The sequence below is a fragment of the Drosophila biarmipes genome, chromosome 3R, assembly GCF_025231255.1.
Source record: "Drosophila biarmipes strain raj3 chromosome 3R, RU_DBia_V1.1, whole genome shotgun sequence".
In the NCBI taxonomy this organism is placed as follows: domain Eukaryota; kingdom Metazoa; phylum Arthropoda; class Insecta; order Diptera; family Drosophilidae; genus Drosophila; species Drosophila biarmipes.
The window spans coordinates 10,966,881-10,985,725 of record NC_066616.1 but is presented as its reverse complement, the minus strand read 5'-3'; the positions used below and the strand labels follow the sequence as shown (position 1 = coordinate 10,985,725).

The window sequence follows — 18,845 nt, the reverse complement described above, 5'->3', positions numbered from 1 at the left end:
CCAAATAATCCAAATTCCAAATTCCTTGCACTACGATCCGCCGTGCGCGCGTGTGTGTCGCTGTGAGTGTGTCCGGGCAGTGACGCGTCCCGAAACTACGGCCGAGAAGTTCGAGCGGGAGGAAAACCCCCCGAACAACAGCCCCAAAAACTGAAAATCGAGTGAAAGTTTTTCACGTCTTTGTTTTGTAATTATTGTGATTTTCCTGCCTCTGCCAGCCCGCATTACTGGCACTATTGGATCGACTGCGAGGGCCACGACGAGGCTGCTGCGGGCGCGGGTGGCTGCCGACGGCGATTATAGCGACATATAGAGCTATTACGGCGCTCGCGGGCCCACTTCTTGGCCCTATTGTGATTGTGACAGCGCCACAGTGTTATATATTTAAATCGACTCGACTCGAATCGAATCGCCGTCGCCGTCGCCGTCGCAGTCGCAGTCGCGTTTTCTGGGACTGCTGCAAAAGGCCTTGCGATTTTCTGCGCCAGGTACTGTGGGAAGACGACGGATGGCTGGGATGGCCGTGGCTGATGGCACGGGGCGAATCCCAATAAGAAACTAGCGCGAAAACCGTCCCCCTGCCCCGCGCGCACGTATCTGTATCTACACAGCTACATGCCTACTTGCACTGCACGCGATACATACGAATAATGGCAACAAACAATTGCAAGCGACCCAGTAGCAGCACCACTGCCTCCCCCGACCCCCGGCCGCGCCTCCTCCTCCATCGATACACCAATACCAGCGCCCAACCCAATCCAATCCATTCCCAGAGACCGAGGCCCCGAAGGCTGACTGTGACGCCACTGGGGGCACGGGAACGAGCGCAAGGCAGATGTGTCTGTGGCTGTGGATGTATCTGCGAATTGTGTCTCAGGGTCAAGGACACCGCTTCTGCCTCGCTAACCGTTGTTTGACCTTATTAACAAGTTGGGAGTGCGGGCATCGGGGCACCGACGAAGGCAATACCCTTTCTGGTCAGGGGTTTGGGGATAGCTATGGGACTTAACTTGTGCAAAATCCATACTTGGAGTCATAAATCGAGTTAGATTCCATAGCGTTCAAATTAAGAATGTTGGTCAGATGCCATATAAATTTCTAATTGGTCGTCCCTATATTTTGTTGTTTACAAAAGCTAGTAAGAAGGGTCTTCCTTGAAGTGTCACCTAAAAAATCTATAGGTAATAGTAATCAGCTATTGATAAAACTTTTAGAATCATCCTAAGAGCTTAATAAGCTATCATGGCAGGCAGTATTCAAACAGGAAACTATTCCTATAAGAGAATGGCAGACAGGTGCTGTTGTCCTAATTGATTAAAAAGAACATTTATTTTAGATATCTCTAAGGGGCGCCCTTGACATTGTTGAATCTCCCTTCGCTTGCCTCCCATTTAACGAACGATCCCTTTCCTCGCCAGAGCAACTGCGTTGGCTGGCTCCGCGCACAAAACGATGTGCGATACCAAAGACGATGCGCAGAAATGGAAATGTGAAATTTGCACCTACGAGAACTACCCATCCTCGCTGAAGTGCACCATGTGCCAGGCGTCCAAGCCGCTGCTCAACGAGGACATCTTCCGGTGAGCCCATCCTGGCCAGCTGTGTGTTCCCACTTGCTAACCAACATCCCTTCCTTGCAGCCTGAGTCCGGCCCAGGAGAGCAGCTGCGCGGCGGAGGAGGCGGCCGCCGTCGAAGTGGCTGTGATGTCGCCCACGCCCTCGTCCACGTGCTACTCGCTCCAACCGCAGAACCAGGCGCGGCAGAGCAACGTGGCGGACAGCGAAAAGTGGCCTTGCAAGGTGTGCACCTATCTCAATTGGCCGCGCAGCCTGCGCTGCGTGCAGTGCTGCACGAAGCGCGGCGGCGAGGCCATTGAGCGGGGCAACAAGGACAATGAGGCGGATGCGGATCGGGCCGGAGAGGCTTTGCAGGCCCTTCGCATCAGCGGATCGGAGGAGAACTTGGCCAATAAACCGGCCCAGCTGATCGGGGCCACGGCCTCGAACCGCTTGAGCCTCAGTCCTGGCATCGACGATGCCACGCACCTCAACAATCTCGCCAATGCATCCCACAACCAGACGCAGTCCCAGCACCGACCGCCTGTCCACCAGCAGCAGATGCAGCTCCAGCTGCAGCCGCCGCAGCAGCGGGAATCCTCCTCCTCCGCCGCCGTCCCGCAGCAGCAAAAACAGTGCTATGTGGCCAAGTGGGCGTGTAATGTAGGTTCCCCACAGACTAACTAGTTTCCACATATTAAAAGCTTGTATATTTCCTAGTCGTGCACCTACGAAAACTGGCCGAGGAGCATCAAGTGCTCCATGTGCGGCAAGACGAGGGAGCGGGAGATCAGTGGCTCGCAGAACGACTTGCACGCCTCCTCCAGCCTAAACAGCCAGGAGGAGCAACAACAACAGCAGCAGCAAAACGTGGACACCGTCAGCGTAAACAACTCATTCAATAAGAAGCACATTTACCAACTGGGTAGGGTGTCCCCCTGTGATTTCCTTTAGAAAGAGTAATTTATAGTCTTTCGACAGGTTCCTCGGAAACCATCAACAACTGTGATACGCTGCAAGAGCGGCAGGAGCGCCGGCAGCGTCAGATCCGACGCCAGGTGGACTGGCAGTGGCTGAACGCCTGCCTGGGCGTCGTGGAGAACAACTACAGCGCCGTGGAGGCGTACCTCTCCTGCGGCGGCAATCCGGCCCGCGCGCTGACCAGCACCGAGATCGCCGCCCTCAACCGCAACTCGGCCTTCGACGTGGGCCACACCCTGATCCACCTGGCCATTCGTTTCCATCGCGAGGAGATGCTGCCCATGCTGCTGGCTCAGATCTCCGGCTCGGGGCCGGGCATCAAGCGCGTGCCGTCCTACGTGGCGCCCGATTTGGCGGCCGACATCCGGCGCCACTTTGCCAACACCCTGCGACTGCGCAAGTCCGGCCTCCCCTGCCACTATGTGCAAAAGCACGCCACCTTCGCCCTACCCGCCGAGATTGAGGAGCTGCCGATCCCCATACAGGAGCAGCTCTACGACGAGCTGCTCGATCGCGACGCCCAGAAGCAGCTGGAGACGCCGCCGCCAGCCCTGAATTGGTCGCTGGAGATCACGGCTCGCCTCAGCTCGCGGATGTTCGTCCTGTGGAACCGTAGTGCTGGCGACTGCCTCCTGGACTCGGCCATGCAGGCCACCTGGGGCGTCTTCGATCGCGATAATATCCTGAGGCGGGCACTCGCGGATACGCTGCACCAGTGCGGGCATGTGTAAGTGAAGTGCTCAAGCTAACTTATTTATCTTGTAACCTAGCACCTTTGCCATTTCAGGTTCTTTACTCGCTGGAAAGAGTACGAAATGCTGCAAGCTTCGATGCTGCACTTCACACTGGAGGACTCGCAGTTCGAGGAGGACTGGAGTACTTTGCTGTCGCTGGCCAGCCAACCGGGCTCGTCCCTGGAGCAGCTGCACATCTTTGCGCTGGCGCACATCCTTCGACGCCCCATCATCGTGTACGGCGTAAAGTACGTAAAGAGCTTTCGGGGCGAGGACATAGGATATGCGCGTTTTGAAGGTGATCATTGTTCGGTTCTTCTAGTCTTGCATGGCAATAATTTCTTTGTTCTGCTTCCCAGGTGTCTACTTGCCTTTGTTCTGGGATCAAAACTTCTGCACCAAGTCACCAATAGCTTTGGGCTATACGCGCGGCCACTTCAGCGCCTTAGTGCCCATGGAACCATTCACTCGCATCGATGGTCGACGCGACGACGTGGAGGATGTCACCTACCTGCCGCTGATGGACTGCGAGCTTAAGCTGTTGCCAATACATTTCCTCACTCAGTCCGAGGTGAGATTTTGTAGATACATATATCTTGCAGATTTTACTAAGGTATAATGCTATGTTTACTAATTATTGTTTGCTATATATTGCAGGTGGGCAACGAGGAGTCGATGATGCGCCAATGGCTGGACGTGTGCGTGACCGATGGAGGCCTATTGGTGGCGCAGCAGAAGCTGAGCAAACGGCCCTTGCTAGTCGCCCAGATGCTGGAGGAGTGGTTGAATCACTACCGCCGCATTGCGTAAGCATGACTTGAGATTCCGCCCAACAAACTAATTGATTAACCTGTGACCTGTCTTGCAGACAAGTGATAACGGCGCCCTTCATTCGCCGCCCCCAGATCACACACTACTCCAGTGATGGCGACTCGGACGAGGAGTAGAGGCGGCCCAACCGCCGCCACCCAGCTTCAGATTAGATATCTGCGCGCATATTATTGAACATCCTTATTTTGTACTTTTGGCGATCGGTAGCGTGGAGAGACGAGGGGAACAAGTGCAGAACCTACACACTCGCACTCGCAGTTAGCTAAAGGAAACTATAGAGAATACATTTGCAGATATGCAGTCAGTTGGCAGTTGGAAAGTTGTAGTTGTAACTAAATTGAAAGCAAACTAAAGGTTAGGCATCAAAGTACGAAAATAGATCGATCGACGTATGTTTATCATATCCGTTCCCAACTCAACGCTCGTTGATTTTAGTCAAATTTATTCACACCGGGTCGCCGAGGCATTGTAGACCACATAGTAAACGAATTGAAGCTATACACTGGTAGATCTAATTACACTCACATCCGAAACAATCCATTAAGTGAATACGTGGCCGAAAGGCAGCAGAGAATATAAGCGGTGGAATTCGAACTCCTACGTATGTAGGCGCTAGTTAATGTGAATACACCCACGAGACCCTCGGCTGCGGGCTTAAATTATTACAATCTCAATGTACTATTAAATTTTAAACGGTATTTGTGCTGCGGGTCAATATGAAGGCGTCATTGAAATGTTTATTGATAGTTTTTAAAACACTTTTTGGAATTATTATGAATCATTACACATTCATGCCTATAAATATAATATATATAATTATATAACATATATAGAAATCCTACGGTTCTAGAACGTTGAACAAGGGCCAATAACATAATGAATTTTATTCTAACTGTATTATAAATGGAATTTTATCTCATTATTATTTTTGTTAGTAATGTTATTACAATTATTATTATTACTACCTTCTAAGAAAGCTTATTGTGCAAATGTACACGCAAAACGCATAAAAAAGAAATCACTTATTTAAATAAAAGTTTTAAGTAAAAATTTAAACGGAAAGGTATGATGCGGGTTGGAGTTTCAATGTTTTTTAATAAGTGGAGGCTTTTTCTTAAAAACTGCAGCAGCGTTAAGGTGCTAATAGTGCTAACGCATAAGTTAAATTTTAACTTAAACCCTAAAATTTCCTTAGTTTTAAAATATTTTCTTATATGTATTTTTATTCATTTTGTATATTTCATAGCTTACCAAATCCAACTCATAGTTTAACGGTGCAGCAAAAGTCACAATGTCAACCCTAGATCAGCCAATTTCCCCACCAATATCCAAGTCACCAACCCAAATGTTATGATACAAACGCTACCGTTAACAGCTTAGTGATGTGAGAACTTCGATAGCCTCCACTTAACATCGATGTTCGCGAGCCGTACGAACCGTATCTCTCAGATACTTAGTCGTTTTTTTGCTGCCGTCGGTTTCGGTGCGGTGCGGTGTTTCTTCTGGTCGCAGCTCCGATTTGAGAATCAGACTTTCAGGCATTTCAAAAAAAGCCACCATTTTCCCCTGTGATCTTGTCGGCGAATTGAATTTGCGGTCCACGAGCACTGTCGTCATCTGCGAACACACCACAGCCAATTCAAACGCAACCACTCAACTCCAATTTTCCTATCGAAACTCACACGCTCACACACTTCTAACAATCTTGCTACGCAGATTGCGAATGCATACGGCGGAAGATACAAATAGAAAAAATCTAAGCAGAAGAAAAATTTTGTTAGTGAAGTGAAGAGGAAGTAGTGGTGACCTGTGCGCGAGTATTTGTGCTTTCCCCGTGCCGTGTGTGTCTGTTCTAGTGTGCGTGATTCCCTCCCCCGTTTTGCAGGCGCAAAAGCGAAGAGCATAGCAGCAAATAGTATCTCGCCATGGGTAAGTTATCTGTCGACACACAGATACTCTCTCTCTCTCTCTATCTCTCTCGCTGCTCAAGGTGTGTGTGTCTGCGCAAAGTTATCGAAAGGGGGTGGTGGTGGGTGGTGCGATAGCAGTATTATGGCATTATCGGCCTTATCGTATCGGGAGTGGTTGAGTGGGAGTGGGGAGGGAGGGGAAAGGAAGAAGAGAGGAGTGGAATGCGCTCAGGTGCCCGCACACACACGCACTTCCTAGCCTCGCACGCCCTCTCCCTCCCACTGCCGGCGGGTCATCAATCAATAGGGGCCAGCTGAGAGCTAGATCTCCAGCCCGCGCCACCGCTCTCTTGCGGCCCCTCGCTCACCCATACACTGGCCCACTCGCATATGATTGTAGTCCACGTCCACTCCCTATTTTAATTTCTCAGCTGGGATGACGTCAGTGTTGTTGTAAGAACAAGTTTCGTGTCCGCTGCTTGCTTCTTGCTTCTTGCCTCTTCACTCCCCCACTTCTTTATTTCTCGCCCCGAACCGCGCTGATAACGGAGGGGGGCGAAGCGGCTGAAAACCTGACCGAATAAACCCCAAAACACTTGTGCATGCAACTGCAATTACACACGATACCGTTAGGGCGTCCCGCCGCGAGAGCCGCTCTCGAATAACCTGTAAACCGTTGGATGTGAGTGCCAATGTGAATGTGAATGGGCTTGACGGATTCGGATTCACATTCAGATTCAGATTCTTACATTTTCTGCCTTCTCCTCGCTTCTGTTCTCCGGTTGCCGTTGCAAAGGGCTTTGTACCGCTATGCGAGGCTTGTACTTGTGTTGTCAATGATTAATTACTCGGCTACTCCGCTACTGGCCCTAATTGAGTTCGTGAGGGGTACACTGCGGCAAAACCTGGGGTAATGGCTCTGCTGGCGTGGGAAAGAACTTCAAACAGTTACCACAGCTCCAGAGCTTAGCGAACGCAAGAAATCTCAGTTTAATTACAGCTGCTTTCTCGTTCAAACATTTTTCATTCGATAATTGCGATTAAACATATCATTGCATACTTTCTGGGGCCTTATCAGGGTATTACAAATAAGAAGAGATTTGGGTATTATTTCTAATAATGCATTTAAAATTCATCTGAAAACCTATTTTATTTAAAACTATGGCTTGAAAAGTATACATTTCCATATCCCGTGATATTATAACCATCTTACACTTGTATCTTTAATGTATTTTCGCATTATCCATATATATTAAAAAGATCTTGCTAAAATGGAGAATAAATTCCGGTCCTATTATACTTATTCGTAGCTTAATCAGCTGCAGATATGGTTGGTTCTTTGTGGTCTACCATTAAAAACTGTGTTATAAACATACATCGGATTTTCCCGAGTGGCTTATTCAGCAGTCTACAAGTAGCTGCATGCGTGCCTAAAATGCCTTATTGACTTGGACTTGCTGAGGATGGGGATGGGGATGGGGATGGGGAAGTGGACGTCGACGTGGACCCCATAACGTGCGGTCGCTCCACGCCGCAAAAGGCTTAACAATAGCCATAAAGCCATCCGAGTCCCCGGCCCCATCTCAATCTCGATCTCCGGCAAGGCGACTGCAACTGCTCGACATGAACTCATGACAAGCACATTGACTTCCACTGGGTTTCCTTTTTCGCTTGCTCGAACGAAAACGAAAGGGGCGAGTGACTGTAAGCTCCCCGATCACCAGCCTCCCGCTCATTCATTTAGTGGGACTTTTCTCATTTACTCTGCCCGTTGGTTTGGCCTCCTCCGTCGTGCATTTCGTGGTGTTTCATGGTGTTTCGTGGCGTTTCCCAGGCGGGGTGATATAGGTCAGAGCACTTGCATAGAAAGTGGCATCTCCTCTTGGGTCGTGCTGCCCTTCCACTCGCACCCCCCGGCCACCGCCTCCTCAGTTTCCTTGTTTTCCTCATTTTCCCCACTTTCCGCACCCTCCGCCACCCCGTTCACTTGCCTAATTGAATGCTATTTTCGTAGTTGCAGCGTCATCAGCTGCACTTGTGTGGGGTGCTCTTTTCACTTTTCGTCTAATAAGCATACAGGAAGCACTTTCAAATCGACCGAAGCACCTTAAACTCGAAACTGTCTTCGGGTGCGATGCGTCAGGTGGCACAGCACTGAAAAACACAGTCCAAATTTGATGAGTAATGCGTGGAAGAAGCCAGCGTACATATATCTCCCCGTAGCAGTGGTCAGATACATCAGAAATAGAAGAAGTCGTTGCCACAGACAGGTGCACATAAGAACTGATCAGATTTCCCAAACACAACACTTTTGTGTATTTCCTGAACGCCCCAAAATCTTCCGCTTGTAATCGTGTTTACTAACTTAATATGGAAATAATATTCCCTGTGTACCTTTCGACTATATCTACAAGATACAAAACTTGGCCTGCTATTCAAGTGGCCGCAACTGTTGATTTGCCTTGCCAAATATACATTTGTGTATATTATGCTGTTGCTCTTCCGAACCAGAAATGTTTGTGCGTATAAACAGAACCATTCGTGGGTGAAATGTGGGCGTGGAATACACAAGAGAGCGGTGTTTGCCTTCGGCCTTATTTATTGTCTGCCTCGCATCCAGCCAGGCTCGTTCAATTTCCAGCCGTGTCGGAGTGCTCCCTCGCGGGCTGTTCCACCTGCTTCCGCCAGTCGCCTTGACCTGCTTTGTCCTCGACATTATCCTGCTCGAATCCAGTCAAGGATCTGACGCACTTGCTCCGGCCGAACTCGCACAGTGCGCATTGAGGGCAGGTCGTGCCAGTGACGAAGGTCGTTTCACGCTCCGCTTTGTTTTCCTGCCCCTTTTCCAATTCGATTTTTAAAGCAAGGTAAATAGATAATGCATCTGTTTAAAAAGGGACAGAAACAGATGATAGCATTAGATGGGTTTAGTAATTTTACATTTTTCGATTTTAAAATAGTTCTTTTAGTAGATAGATATAGATAAACTATACATTGTATATGCACAGGGAAAAAAGTATCTTTTAAAGCAAGGTAAATAGATAATGCATCTGTTTAAAAAGGGACAGAAACAGATGATAGCATTAGATGGGTTTAATAATTTTTCGATTTTAAAATAGTTCTTTTAGTAGATAGTAGAATTTTTCCATTCGAAAATATTTACTTAAATTTTCTAGAGAAACTCAAAATAACTTTTTATTACAATCTAAATATTTTGCTCGATATCCATGCATCAAAGAAATCCAAAATAAATAAGAAATACCTACAGAAATATATGAGAATATATGGACTAATTCCCCTTTTGGATTACTAGTTAGCGTGTAGCTTTATTCACACGTTACATGCTTAAGGTTTGCTTCGGCTCTCTTCCTTTAAGGTTAGGCTCGTTCTGGCTCTTTGGGCGCGGCTGAAAAATTAATTAAAATATTTTCGCCGCCCTGCAGCTTGACCCCTCCACGTCGGATCGATGGGGCAGTGAGGTCTGTTCGAAAAGTGCGACTGTAACCTTGGACTTGCCCCCTGGCAGCCGGACGGGTTTCTTGTTATGTACGTTTTTTCGTACCGAATTTTCGTATTGTTTGTATTTCAAATTCGAGCGTGCTCCAGCGCAGTGCCAACCAGTTTGTTTGGGGCAGATACTGGCACTCGCAGTAAAAACTCCGCAGCTCGTCGCTGGCGATGACATCATCGTCGTCACTGAAACCGCTCTGCGCAATTACAATAAAATAACACTGAAAATGTGCGCTCAAACTTTTATTGTACTAACTTGCGGACGAGACGACGTCGCCGCCTTGCCGGCTCTCTGTTGCATGAAAACGTAATTTTCGCTGGATTCGTTGGCCAATTATCGGCTGGACGCTAAATGCGGGTAAAAAGCGCAGAGAACCCAATAAACAAAGCGCCAAAATCAATATGCAAATTGCGGAAAAATGTGTGTGATTGCATAATAAACAAGGCGGTTGGCCAGCGAAACACAAATAAATGAAATTAATTGAAAGCGGCGAGGAGAAAGACAAAAACACACGTACTCGCACTGCAGACGAGCTTTAAACAAACCGGGACGGAAGTCCAAGTTGGTGACGAAAGCCCGCTTTCCGCCGAGCGTATCTGTATCCGTGGGGTACATCTGTATCTGTATCTCTGCTACAGCGATCGCGGTGTTTCTGTATCTGTACTATCAGGCCGTCTGTCGCCCCGACTGGACCGCTGGCTGTGAAAAATTTCGGTGGCGTCACCGCACAAATAAATACTCATTCTTGAATTTGTGTATATAATATACAATCGGTATTTCGCTGTGTAGGTAGATTGGCAAATTGCGTTTGTGTATGCTGTGTATCTCTTGGAAAGGTATTGGCTTAATATCAGCATAAACAGTGGGGAGAACTGATAAACGGCACTCCCTCGAAATCATATATCGTGCATTCTTCCCCCACTTATGTACAAAAAGTTCAATGCACTGGGCCAGTGAGCAAGATTAATTCAATAAACAGGCGAATGAGTTTTATGTTTCTGTAATTGTATCCCCAACTCCATAAAGATATTTTGAATTAAGTACTGAATGAACATTATCAGTCCCATTCGGTATTATAGAGGTCCCAGAAATAGAATTTGCATATTAATGAGCACTCCAAAGCCATCGTATGTGTAGTTATAATAAATGTTTAGCCCCTCGTAGGATCGCTTTAATGCAAGATAACACCCGGCACATACGTCACTATTATAAAACAAGTTAACGGCTCCATAAACCTGGGCTGCGGGCTTATCAATAATTTCTATTTTGGAAGCCAACCCAAATATAAAAGGCAACAACTGGTAAAAACAAAATTCCCCAAAGGCCTGGAAAAAATAACAGAGCGATGGAAAAAGTGCCCAGACGGCGGCTACAATGTGGTCGGTCGCTCGGTCTCGTGTATTTATATACATACCCTCTTTATGCACTGCAACCGGCTGCTCTTAGCCGCTGTGTGGTTTCTACGATCTGCCGTCTATTTAATCAACCGCAGACTGCTGCCGCCGACTGCCTCCGGCGCGCAAGAAAGCCGCCAGAACAGATCAACACATCAGTCATGGCCAACAATTAGTTTCGATGCGTTCTGCCGTCATGGTTCCGAGCTGCGAGTCCCCCTATACGTACACTCGTATTCCAGATCTTCGCCCCGAAAGTCCACGGAACTCAACGGGTTGGCTGTCTCTAAAGCATAGAAGTATTGCATATGTGCAAGCCAACTTATGATATGGGGTTCCGTAGAACTGGGCATAATTGTAGGGTGGTGTCTTGGAAGTACCTACGATCTATACCCGTTTTTACAGACCTCTAAAGCCGAAGCCACTAACTTTTAATTAACTGACGGAACTTTTATTACGGAAAGGCCTTTTTGAGGTCTCTGTAAAATAGCTAATAGAAACTAATCCCAAGGCAAATGGGTCTTTGATCAAACAGGTGATAAGGCCTATAATGTTATCTACTGAAACAAACTGGATACGGCGACACAGAAGGGCTTCCAAGAAATCAGTTTATTTTCAGCGATTCTCGAGAGGTTGCATTTTTGACCCTCCCCGCGTTCTTGCTAAGCTGCGATGAATGCAACTCTTGTTGTCTTCGCAGCTCAGTGGGGTTCGTTTTTCGCCCCATGCCACCTTGCTGTTTATTCTCAATTTGCTGGGATATTTCCCACACTATATGTGGGTAGGGAGAAGCAGACCCATGCAAATATGGGCTTCCATGTCGGATCTACTCAACCTGTTCCACACTTGTGTACATCGGCGAACGGCAAGTGTGCGCTGGCTTTATATAAAGAAATATCTGCCCTTGGCCTTATCAATGATAAGATTAATTGCCTGCCAGGCGCATGAGTCACAGGGGCCCAAGAACGATTTACGGGCACGTCGGGGTGTGTAGAACCTAGAAGAGTTGGCCGGCCACAGGCTGTCAGTATAGCAGGCGCACACATGTAACGAATCTCCGCGACATACGATAAATAGACACATAATGCCCATATATCCATTCCGAAACATCCACAAACAGACCGGCCTGATGTACCCCCGCACACTCGGAACGGGGCTTCGAACTGAGCGCGGCAAAACGGGGCAAGGTTGGGGCATTATCGCATCACATGCATATGACATCAGCGCAACGCTGCGTATACGTAATCTGGCGATAGCGCTGATTGAATGAATTTTGTGCGGACGGAACATACTAACCGGTGATCTCCCTTTCTCTGGCACTGCCCTGCGTAGGTAAACAAAAAATCTACTGTGCGAAATGCACGAAAAAGTGCTCCGGCGAGGTGCTCCGCGTGGCGGACAACCACTTCCACAAGGCCTGCTTCCAGTGCTGCCAGTGCAAGAAGTCCCTGGCCACCGGCGGATTCTTCACAAAGGACAACGCCTACTACTGCATACCGGACTACCAAAGGCTCTACGGGACCAAGTGCGCCAACTGCCAGCAGTATGTGGAGGGCGAGGTGGTCAGCACCATGGGCAAGACCTATCACCAGAAGTGCTTCACCTGCTCCAAGTGCAAGCAGCCCTTCAAGTCGGGCAGCAAGGTGAGTTTGCGTTTCGAAATATCTTGTAATATATTCGGAGGAAGTTCAACTTCTTCTAAACTTTAATGATCTTGATCTCATAACCCATCGCTTTCCCACAGGTGACCAACACCGGCAAGGAGGTGCTCTGCGAGCAGTGCGTCTCGGGGGCTCCGGTGTCGCCCAGTCGCCAGGCTGGAGGAGGCGTCTCCTCGCCAGCCCCGCCGGCGGAGAGTCCCACGAGGGCCACTGCCCACCAGCAGCACGGCGGGGTGATCTCGCACAAGGCGCACCTGAAGGAGGACTACGATCCCAACGACTGTGCCGGATGCGGGGAGCTGCTGAAGGAGGGCCAGGCCCTGGTGGCGCTGGACAGGCAGTGGCACGTCTCCTGCTTCCGGTGCAAGGCCTGCCAGGCGGTGCTCAACGGGGAGTACATGGGCAAGGACGCGGTGCCCTACTGCGAGAAGTGCTACCAGAAGGGCTTTGGCGTGAAGTGCGCCTACTGCAGCCGCTTCATCAGCGGCAAGGTGCTCCAGGCGGGCGACAACCACCACTTCCATCCGACCTGTGCCCGCTGCACCAAGTGCGGCGATCCCTTCGGCGACGGCGAGGAGATGTACCTGCAGGGCAGCGCCATCTGGCATCCGCGATGCGGTCCTGGTCCCTCGGAGTCCGGGATCATCATCAACGGCGGGGGCAGCACCTCGGTGGCCGGAGGCGCCTCCAACGGCAACTTCACAGACACAGAGTGCGACCGGATGAGCTCCAGTGCCCTTAGCGAGATGGTAGGTAGCCTCCAGATCTTCGGGGAGCCATGAGGAGACTCCAACCAGGTCCCGAATCCAAAGAGGCTGCTGAGCTTGCAACTAATTTGAATGCTGCAAAATTCACACAAGCACAACAATTTCATTTAAAATTAAAATGGAACATGGAGATGAGTTCCATTTTAGGCTAGGATGGGTGATGTTTCAGAACTCTTTTAAGGTTTCCAGTTAGGACAATACTTTATAAAACGACTAGTTTATTAAATATTTTATAGGAAAAGTAAATACAATGTTTAAGATACATCCGAAAAGTGATTAAGAACAATTTGGATTATGCTAAATACAATTATTTAAGAATATTTTTGTAAAAAACTAATATTCTGAAATATCACCCATCTGAAATACCACCCCTGCACCTACACACCCACACCATTACAAGCAATTTATGATTTTATGATTTCAGTTATTTGCATTTTAGTTGTTTTGAGCTTGCGTTTTTATTTTGTTCGTTTTCAGTACATCCGCTCCAGAACTCCGAGTTTTAATGGTTCACTTTATTCCTCTAGCCGCAAGGTTTGTTTTATGATTTTTTATGATTTTCCCTCATTTTCTGCCATCGTTTTGAATATACTACTAAAGCTGAGAAAGAAAAACACACGGCACTGCATGTACTTAGCAAATTTGTGGTTGCTTGAAAGCTAATGAGACTGGTTTTTGCAGCACTATCGAACGGTGAGTCCGGGCCTGATACTCCGCGAGTACGGGCGACCTAACGCCGAGGACATCTCGCGCATCTACACCTACAGCTATCTGACGGATGCGCCGCACTATCTGCGGAAGCCGATCGACCCGTATGACAAGACGCCGCTGTCGCCGCACTTCCACCGGCCCTCCTCGTACGCCACCACGGCCAGCAATGCGGGCTCCGTGGCCGGAAGCCGTCCGCCGTCGCGTCCCCACTCCAGGACACGCAGCGCCATGAAGGTCCTGGTGGACGCCATCCGCTCGGAGACGCCGCGCCCCAAGAGTCCGGGCATGAACAACGAGGAGCCCATCGAGCTCTCCCACTACCCGGCTGCCAAGAAGCCGCCGCCGGGCGAACAGCCCAAGATCGAGCGGGACGACTTCCCAGCTCCGCCGTATCCCTACACGGATCCGGAGCGTCGGCGGCGGTACAGTGACACCTACAAGGGAGTGCCCGCCTCGGACGACGAGGACGAGAATGTGGAGAACGGCAAGCAGAACGGCAAGGTCAAGAATGGCGAGGAGCAGCAGTGAGTGTTGGGTGGTGGTAAAGATATATAGCAATTATATTAAATATATTCTCCCAAATAGACGCCTTCAGCGGGAAGCCGAGCAGCTGGAGAAGCTCAACTCTGGCATCGGGTCGGCGATCGCCAAGGACCTCAAGGAGCACGCCAAGTACAGGAAGTGGAAGCAGAACAACCTGGATCCGCGCAATGCTTCCAGGACGCCTTCTGCTTCCAAGGAGCCACTGTACAAATTGAGGTAGGATACTAGTGCTCTAAATATCAACCGGTGAACTACTCAATCGCATTCTCTTCCGGGCTTAGGCATTTTATTATTATTTGTTTTTAATCTGGTTTGATAAGATTACAATCACTCGAGATTGCAGACGTTATATTGTGTATTTTTAGAGTAGTTTCTTGCAATAATGTTATCTGACCTGTAGACAATCGTTAGTTTTGATGATGGCCAAATGACAAACCAAATTTCTTATCTGTTTACTATAATTACACTAGCTATTCAATATTATTTATTATCCTAGCACTAATCCTGACTATCCTGGCTTTGCAGATACGAATCGCCCATTGGGGCCTCGCCCTCGCGCAATCTGGACCACCAGAAGCCCTTCTACGAGGACGAGATGTTCGACCGGTCGACCAGCTACCGCGGCTCGCTTGGCAAATCGCTGGGAAATGCGCCCAGCTACAATGGTAATCCTCTAGCCCATTTGGCCTAAGTCCCGTTTTCAGGCGAGCAATGCGACACCGATATTATAAATAGCCCCATTACGTTTATAGCCATACATTCCTACCGATCGCCGCCCAAGCCCGGATACGGATTCAAAACGACGACTCTGCCCTATATACGCAATGGCTACAGCTCCGTAAGTGCTGCCTGTTGCTCCGCATCTCGCAAAGATCTCACGTCCTCGGTGCCGGGCTATGTCGGTTGTGTCTTGTAGCTTGCCCCTGTACCACTAATCCCGAATAGATGTAACCCCAATTCTGTGTTGCTGACGGTATTCGTTTGTCTTTCTCTCACTTTCCAACGCTGCCCCTGGCTGCTCACCTGGATGAACTAACAATTGCCCCAACTGGTTGGTCTGCTGCATTGTGTGTCTTAATTCCGATCTTGATCCCCCTCCCCACCCCTGTCTATGTGTATGCTAAAACCCACAATACTAACGCCCACCCATCCACACTAACCACCACCCACCGCCCAACACCCGACTCGAACTCGAACATTGCATCCCGAACATCATCTACATCACCCGAACACCATCTACATCTACTCTCTGCCCAGTGGTGAGCGCGCTGCGCCATGTGCCCAAGCCAGGATACGGCCTGGCCCCTCGCTCCCACACATTCAGCTCCACCACATCCGCTGCGGCCACGATGCATGGTGCCACTGTAAGACCGCTTTTGCTGTTGTTGTTATGCCGTAGAGTCCTTTGAGTCCCTTTCTTTGTTTGGGTACTACCTGGTACCGCCCGTAATCTTGCACTGGTTTTTGGTTTCTTTCTTGGCATGCACCTGAACACCTCTTCCAGTGATTGGAAACTAATGATATTCGCTTTTCTAAATAGGACTTCTCTTATGGAGGACTGGGCGACAAGACCCACAGCACAGACTTGAGCTGCGGCAAGTCGGAGGGTGAGTTATGGTGTTCTACAACCCAAAAAATCCTGCTAATGGCATACCCCACAGCCTCTGTGGACTCCATCACCGAGGGCGATAGACGCGCTCTGATGGGCGGCGACCTGCCCGCCTCGAGCACCTACTCAGGAGCCCTCTCCTACCACTATCCGCAGGCCGGACTCATCCGGCGCAGTCTGCCCAACATGGCCCACTCCATGCTGGTGCACGAGCCGGCCAAGATCTACCCCTATCACCTACTGCTAATCACAAACTATCGTCTGCCCTCGGACGTAGATCGCTGTAACCTAGAGGTGGGTCCTTATCCTTGTATAGCCCTGCAGGATGCTAATGCTCTACTTGTTCCCCCAGCGTCATCTCTCGGACATCGAGTTCGAGCACATCTTGCAGTGCGCCAGGTCGGAGTTCTACAGGCTTCCCCAGTGGCGACGCAACGAGCTGAAGCGGCGAGTGAAGCTCTTCTAAGGGCTTCGCAGGATCCGGAGGAGCCCATGGAACCGAGGATAGCTACCCAAGTGGAGGCTGCTTGCGACGAAACCAAAAGAATTCAATTTACCTTAACAGCAGATGGTTATTACCCGCATACGGAGGAGATGAGAAACAATATAAAAAGAAAACGAAACGGGAAACTATGCTAATTTCACAGCCAGTTTTGAAACACGCTTTAAATAGTTGATGCAAGTAAAACCAACTAAACTAAATTTAAATACATAGTTACATTTACAGTGCGGAGCAGCTAGCGGGCCGCTTCTGTTTATTTTTTTAAGAATTAGTTGCGCTAACGCAAAATTGTAACTGAGGAAAACTATATGGAAGGAACAGAAAATCCCAATAAAAAGAGAGTGTATACAGATTAAAATTAGTTAAACATTGCATGTCCGGCATGAAGGCTTTTTATACGCAGTGCGAGAGCAAGTTAGACGCAGACATAAACTGGACTTTCTTTTCCAAAATTCCACTTCAATTCAAACATGTTACGGTCCTGAGAGCCGAGAAATGCATCAAAGAATGAGAAATTAATGTACCTACAGCAAAATCACACAGCAATAAGCGAATCGTTAGAGTGTGGCATCAAATTACGCTAAATCATTATGCAAATTTTATTTATTACTAAATATTTTATTTATTTATTTAAATAGAATATGTCAAAGAATAAACCAGAGATAATAAAACAGGACAAAAGCAGTGTCAACGTGTGTACAATTATTCGAACTTTTCGAGAGTGGCGATTATAAAGTAGCTTATTCCTAGATGGTTTTACTTTTCTTGGTCGCATCGACAGAGGTAAAAATATGTTTGAGAATGACTGAAAAGCAAGTTTTATGGAATGCTTTCAAAATAGTTGCCTAAATTCACTTAGAGCTTTTTCTAATCGCCCTGGAACAACCATCTAGGGCTAGATTCGGTGTGCTTTCATTTCGGGACGCAATATGTGTCTGGAGTGTAAAGTTTACAGAATAAATACCTATGTATTGAACTAGATTCCACAGAACTTGGAGATTATCTATATTGCACCATGGGTATTGCTTAGTTTTGCTTGTGCAGAGCCTCGTCGGTGCGCAGGCCATATGTGAGCTGGGTCTTCATCACCGCCAGACTGCTGCCGATGATCTTCTTGTGGTAAATCTGCCGCGTGACGAAGCCAAAGTCGTCGTAGAAGTCGCGCTCACTCTCCTGCCACTCGGAGATGGTGCACTCCAGCGAGGCGTAGCCGCCAGTGATACAGTTCTTGACCACCTGCTTCACCATGGGCTCCATGATCGTCTGGTAGGGGTAGTTGGGATCGATGGCAAAGCGGTAGATCCAGGCCGCGTTGTAGACGGCATGGTGATTCTTCACACTGATGGCGGCCACAATCCTGCGACGGAATTTCCTCACAGTGGCCTCGTCATAGGGGCAGTTCTCGAGGAAGATCTGGTAGCTGGCCTCCTTGGGTGAGCAGCGGAAGATGAAGGGTTCATAGCACTCGGCCACCAGGGATTGCGATGGTTTGGTCTGGAAGTGGTGGGATCAGATGGTTAGGGAACCTCTCTTTGGGATGGTTAGGCTCTCTTACCCTCATCAGCTCCACTGCCTTGGAGTAGAACGAGAAGTAGGTGCCGGTGAACAGGCAGAAAATGCAAGCGGGCACAGTGAGGGCGCAGAAGAGCAGGGGCACTCCCAGAAATATGAAGAAAATGGCCCAGGTGATGACAATGAACTGCAGTGTGATCTAGAAAGCAAGAGAAACTCATTGAAATGTAATACTTTCCTGATCGCAGGAAGATAAGTCACGTATTCTCACCTCTCGAAAGCAGTAGACGAAGAAGGACTTGTTGGAGAACGACATGATGTAGTCCCGCACCAGCTCCTGGCACTTGAGCTCGTCATCTTGCGTGTAGTTGCGTATGACAATAAATGGCTGCATTAAAGTATTATTAAGCTATTCGGCTGGCCAAACAAAATAAAAATAAAAACACTGCCCAATCAGTGTGTCCAAAGCGATGCAAAATGCCGATAGTTCTTGGGCGAAACAGCTGTTGGCGGCAGCGTTGCCGGACAAAGGAAATATCGAAGAAGAAGAATTAGAGACGAGAGCGTGAGGGCAACTGTGGCAAGAACTTCTATTAATTATTGTATATTTAATATATTAAAT

At 48.6% G+C, this 18,845-nt stretch overlaps 3 protein-coding genes across 7 annotated transcripts; 2 read left to right on the top strand and 1 right to left on the bottom strand.

The window, feature by feature from the left end:
* Positions 1–328: 328 nt before the first annotated feature.
* Positions 329–5,165, top strand: LOC108031648 (ubiquitin thioesterase trabid). The gene is made up of 9 exons (XM_017105278.3): positions 329–488; positions 1,419–1,580; positions 1,641–2,220; positions 2,278–2,482; positions 2,539–3,265; positions 3,326–3,570; positions 3,632–3,843; positions 3,930–4,078; positions 4,141–5,165. Exons 2-9 carry the CDS (start codon positions 1,453–1,455, stop codon positions 4,217–4,219), a joined length of 2,325 nt encoding a protein of 774 aa, XP_016960767.1. The 5' UTR covers positions 329–488; positions 1,419–1,452; the 3' UTR covers positions 4,220–5,165.
* A 383-nt stretch (positions 5,166–5,548) lies between these two features.
* On the top strand, positions 5,549–17,402 carry LOC108031637 (actin-binding LIM protein 2). Of its 5 annotated transcripts, none has more exons than XM_017105251.3 (11): positions 5,549–6,032; positions 12,251–12,561; positions 12,663–13,328; positions 13,824–13,880; positions 14,028–14,581; positions 14,643–14,816; positions 15,126–15,265; positions 15,858–15,964; positions 16,141–16,207; positions 16,262–16,503; positions 16,562–17,402. In XM_017105251.3, the coding sequence occupies exons 1-11, from the start codon at positions 6,029–6,031 to the stop codon at positions 16,673–16,675; spliced, it is 2,436 nt and encodes an 811-aa protein (XP_016960740.1). In that variant the 5' UTR covers positions 5,549–6,028; the 3' UTR covers positions 16,676–17,402. The 5 variants fall into 5 exon arrangements, with proteins under 5 accessions (XP_016960740.1, XP_016960735.1, XP_016960737.1 ...); XM_017105246.3 differs by lacking the exon at positions 5,549–6,032 and adding an exon at positions 11,944–12,105; XM_017105247.3 differs by lacking the exons at positions 5,549–6,032; positions 15,858–15,964 and adding exons at positions 11,945–12,105; positions 15,353–15,438.
* LOC108031636 (uncharacterized) lies at positions 17,309–18,721 on the bottom strand. The gene is made up of 3 exons (XM_017105245.3): positions 18,495–18,721; positions 18,267–18,422; positions 17,309–18,205 (listed from the first exon to the last, which is right to left on the bottom strand). The coding sequence occupies exons 1-3, from the start codon at positions 18,615–18,617 to the stop codon at positions 17,738–17,740; spliced, it is 747 nt and encodes a 248-aa protein (XP_016960734.1). The 5' UTR covers positions 18,618–18,721; the 3' UTR covers positions 17,309–17,737.
* Between the last annotated feature and the right edge of the window lie 124 nt (positions 18,722–18,845).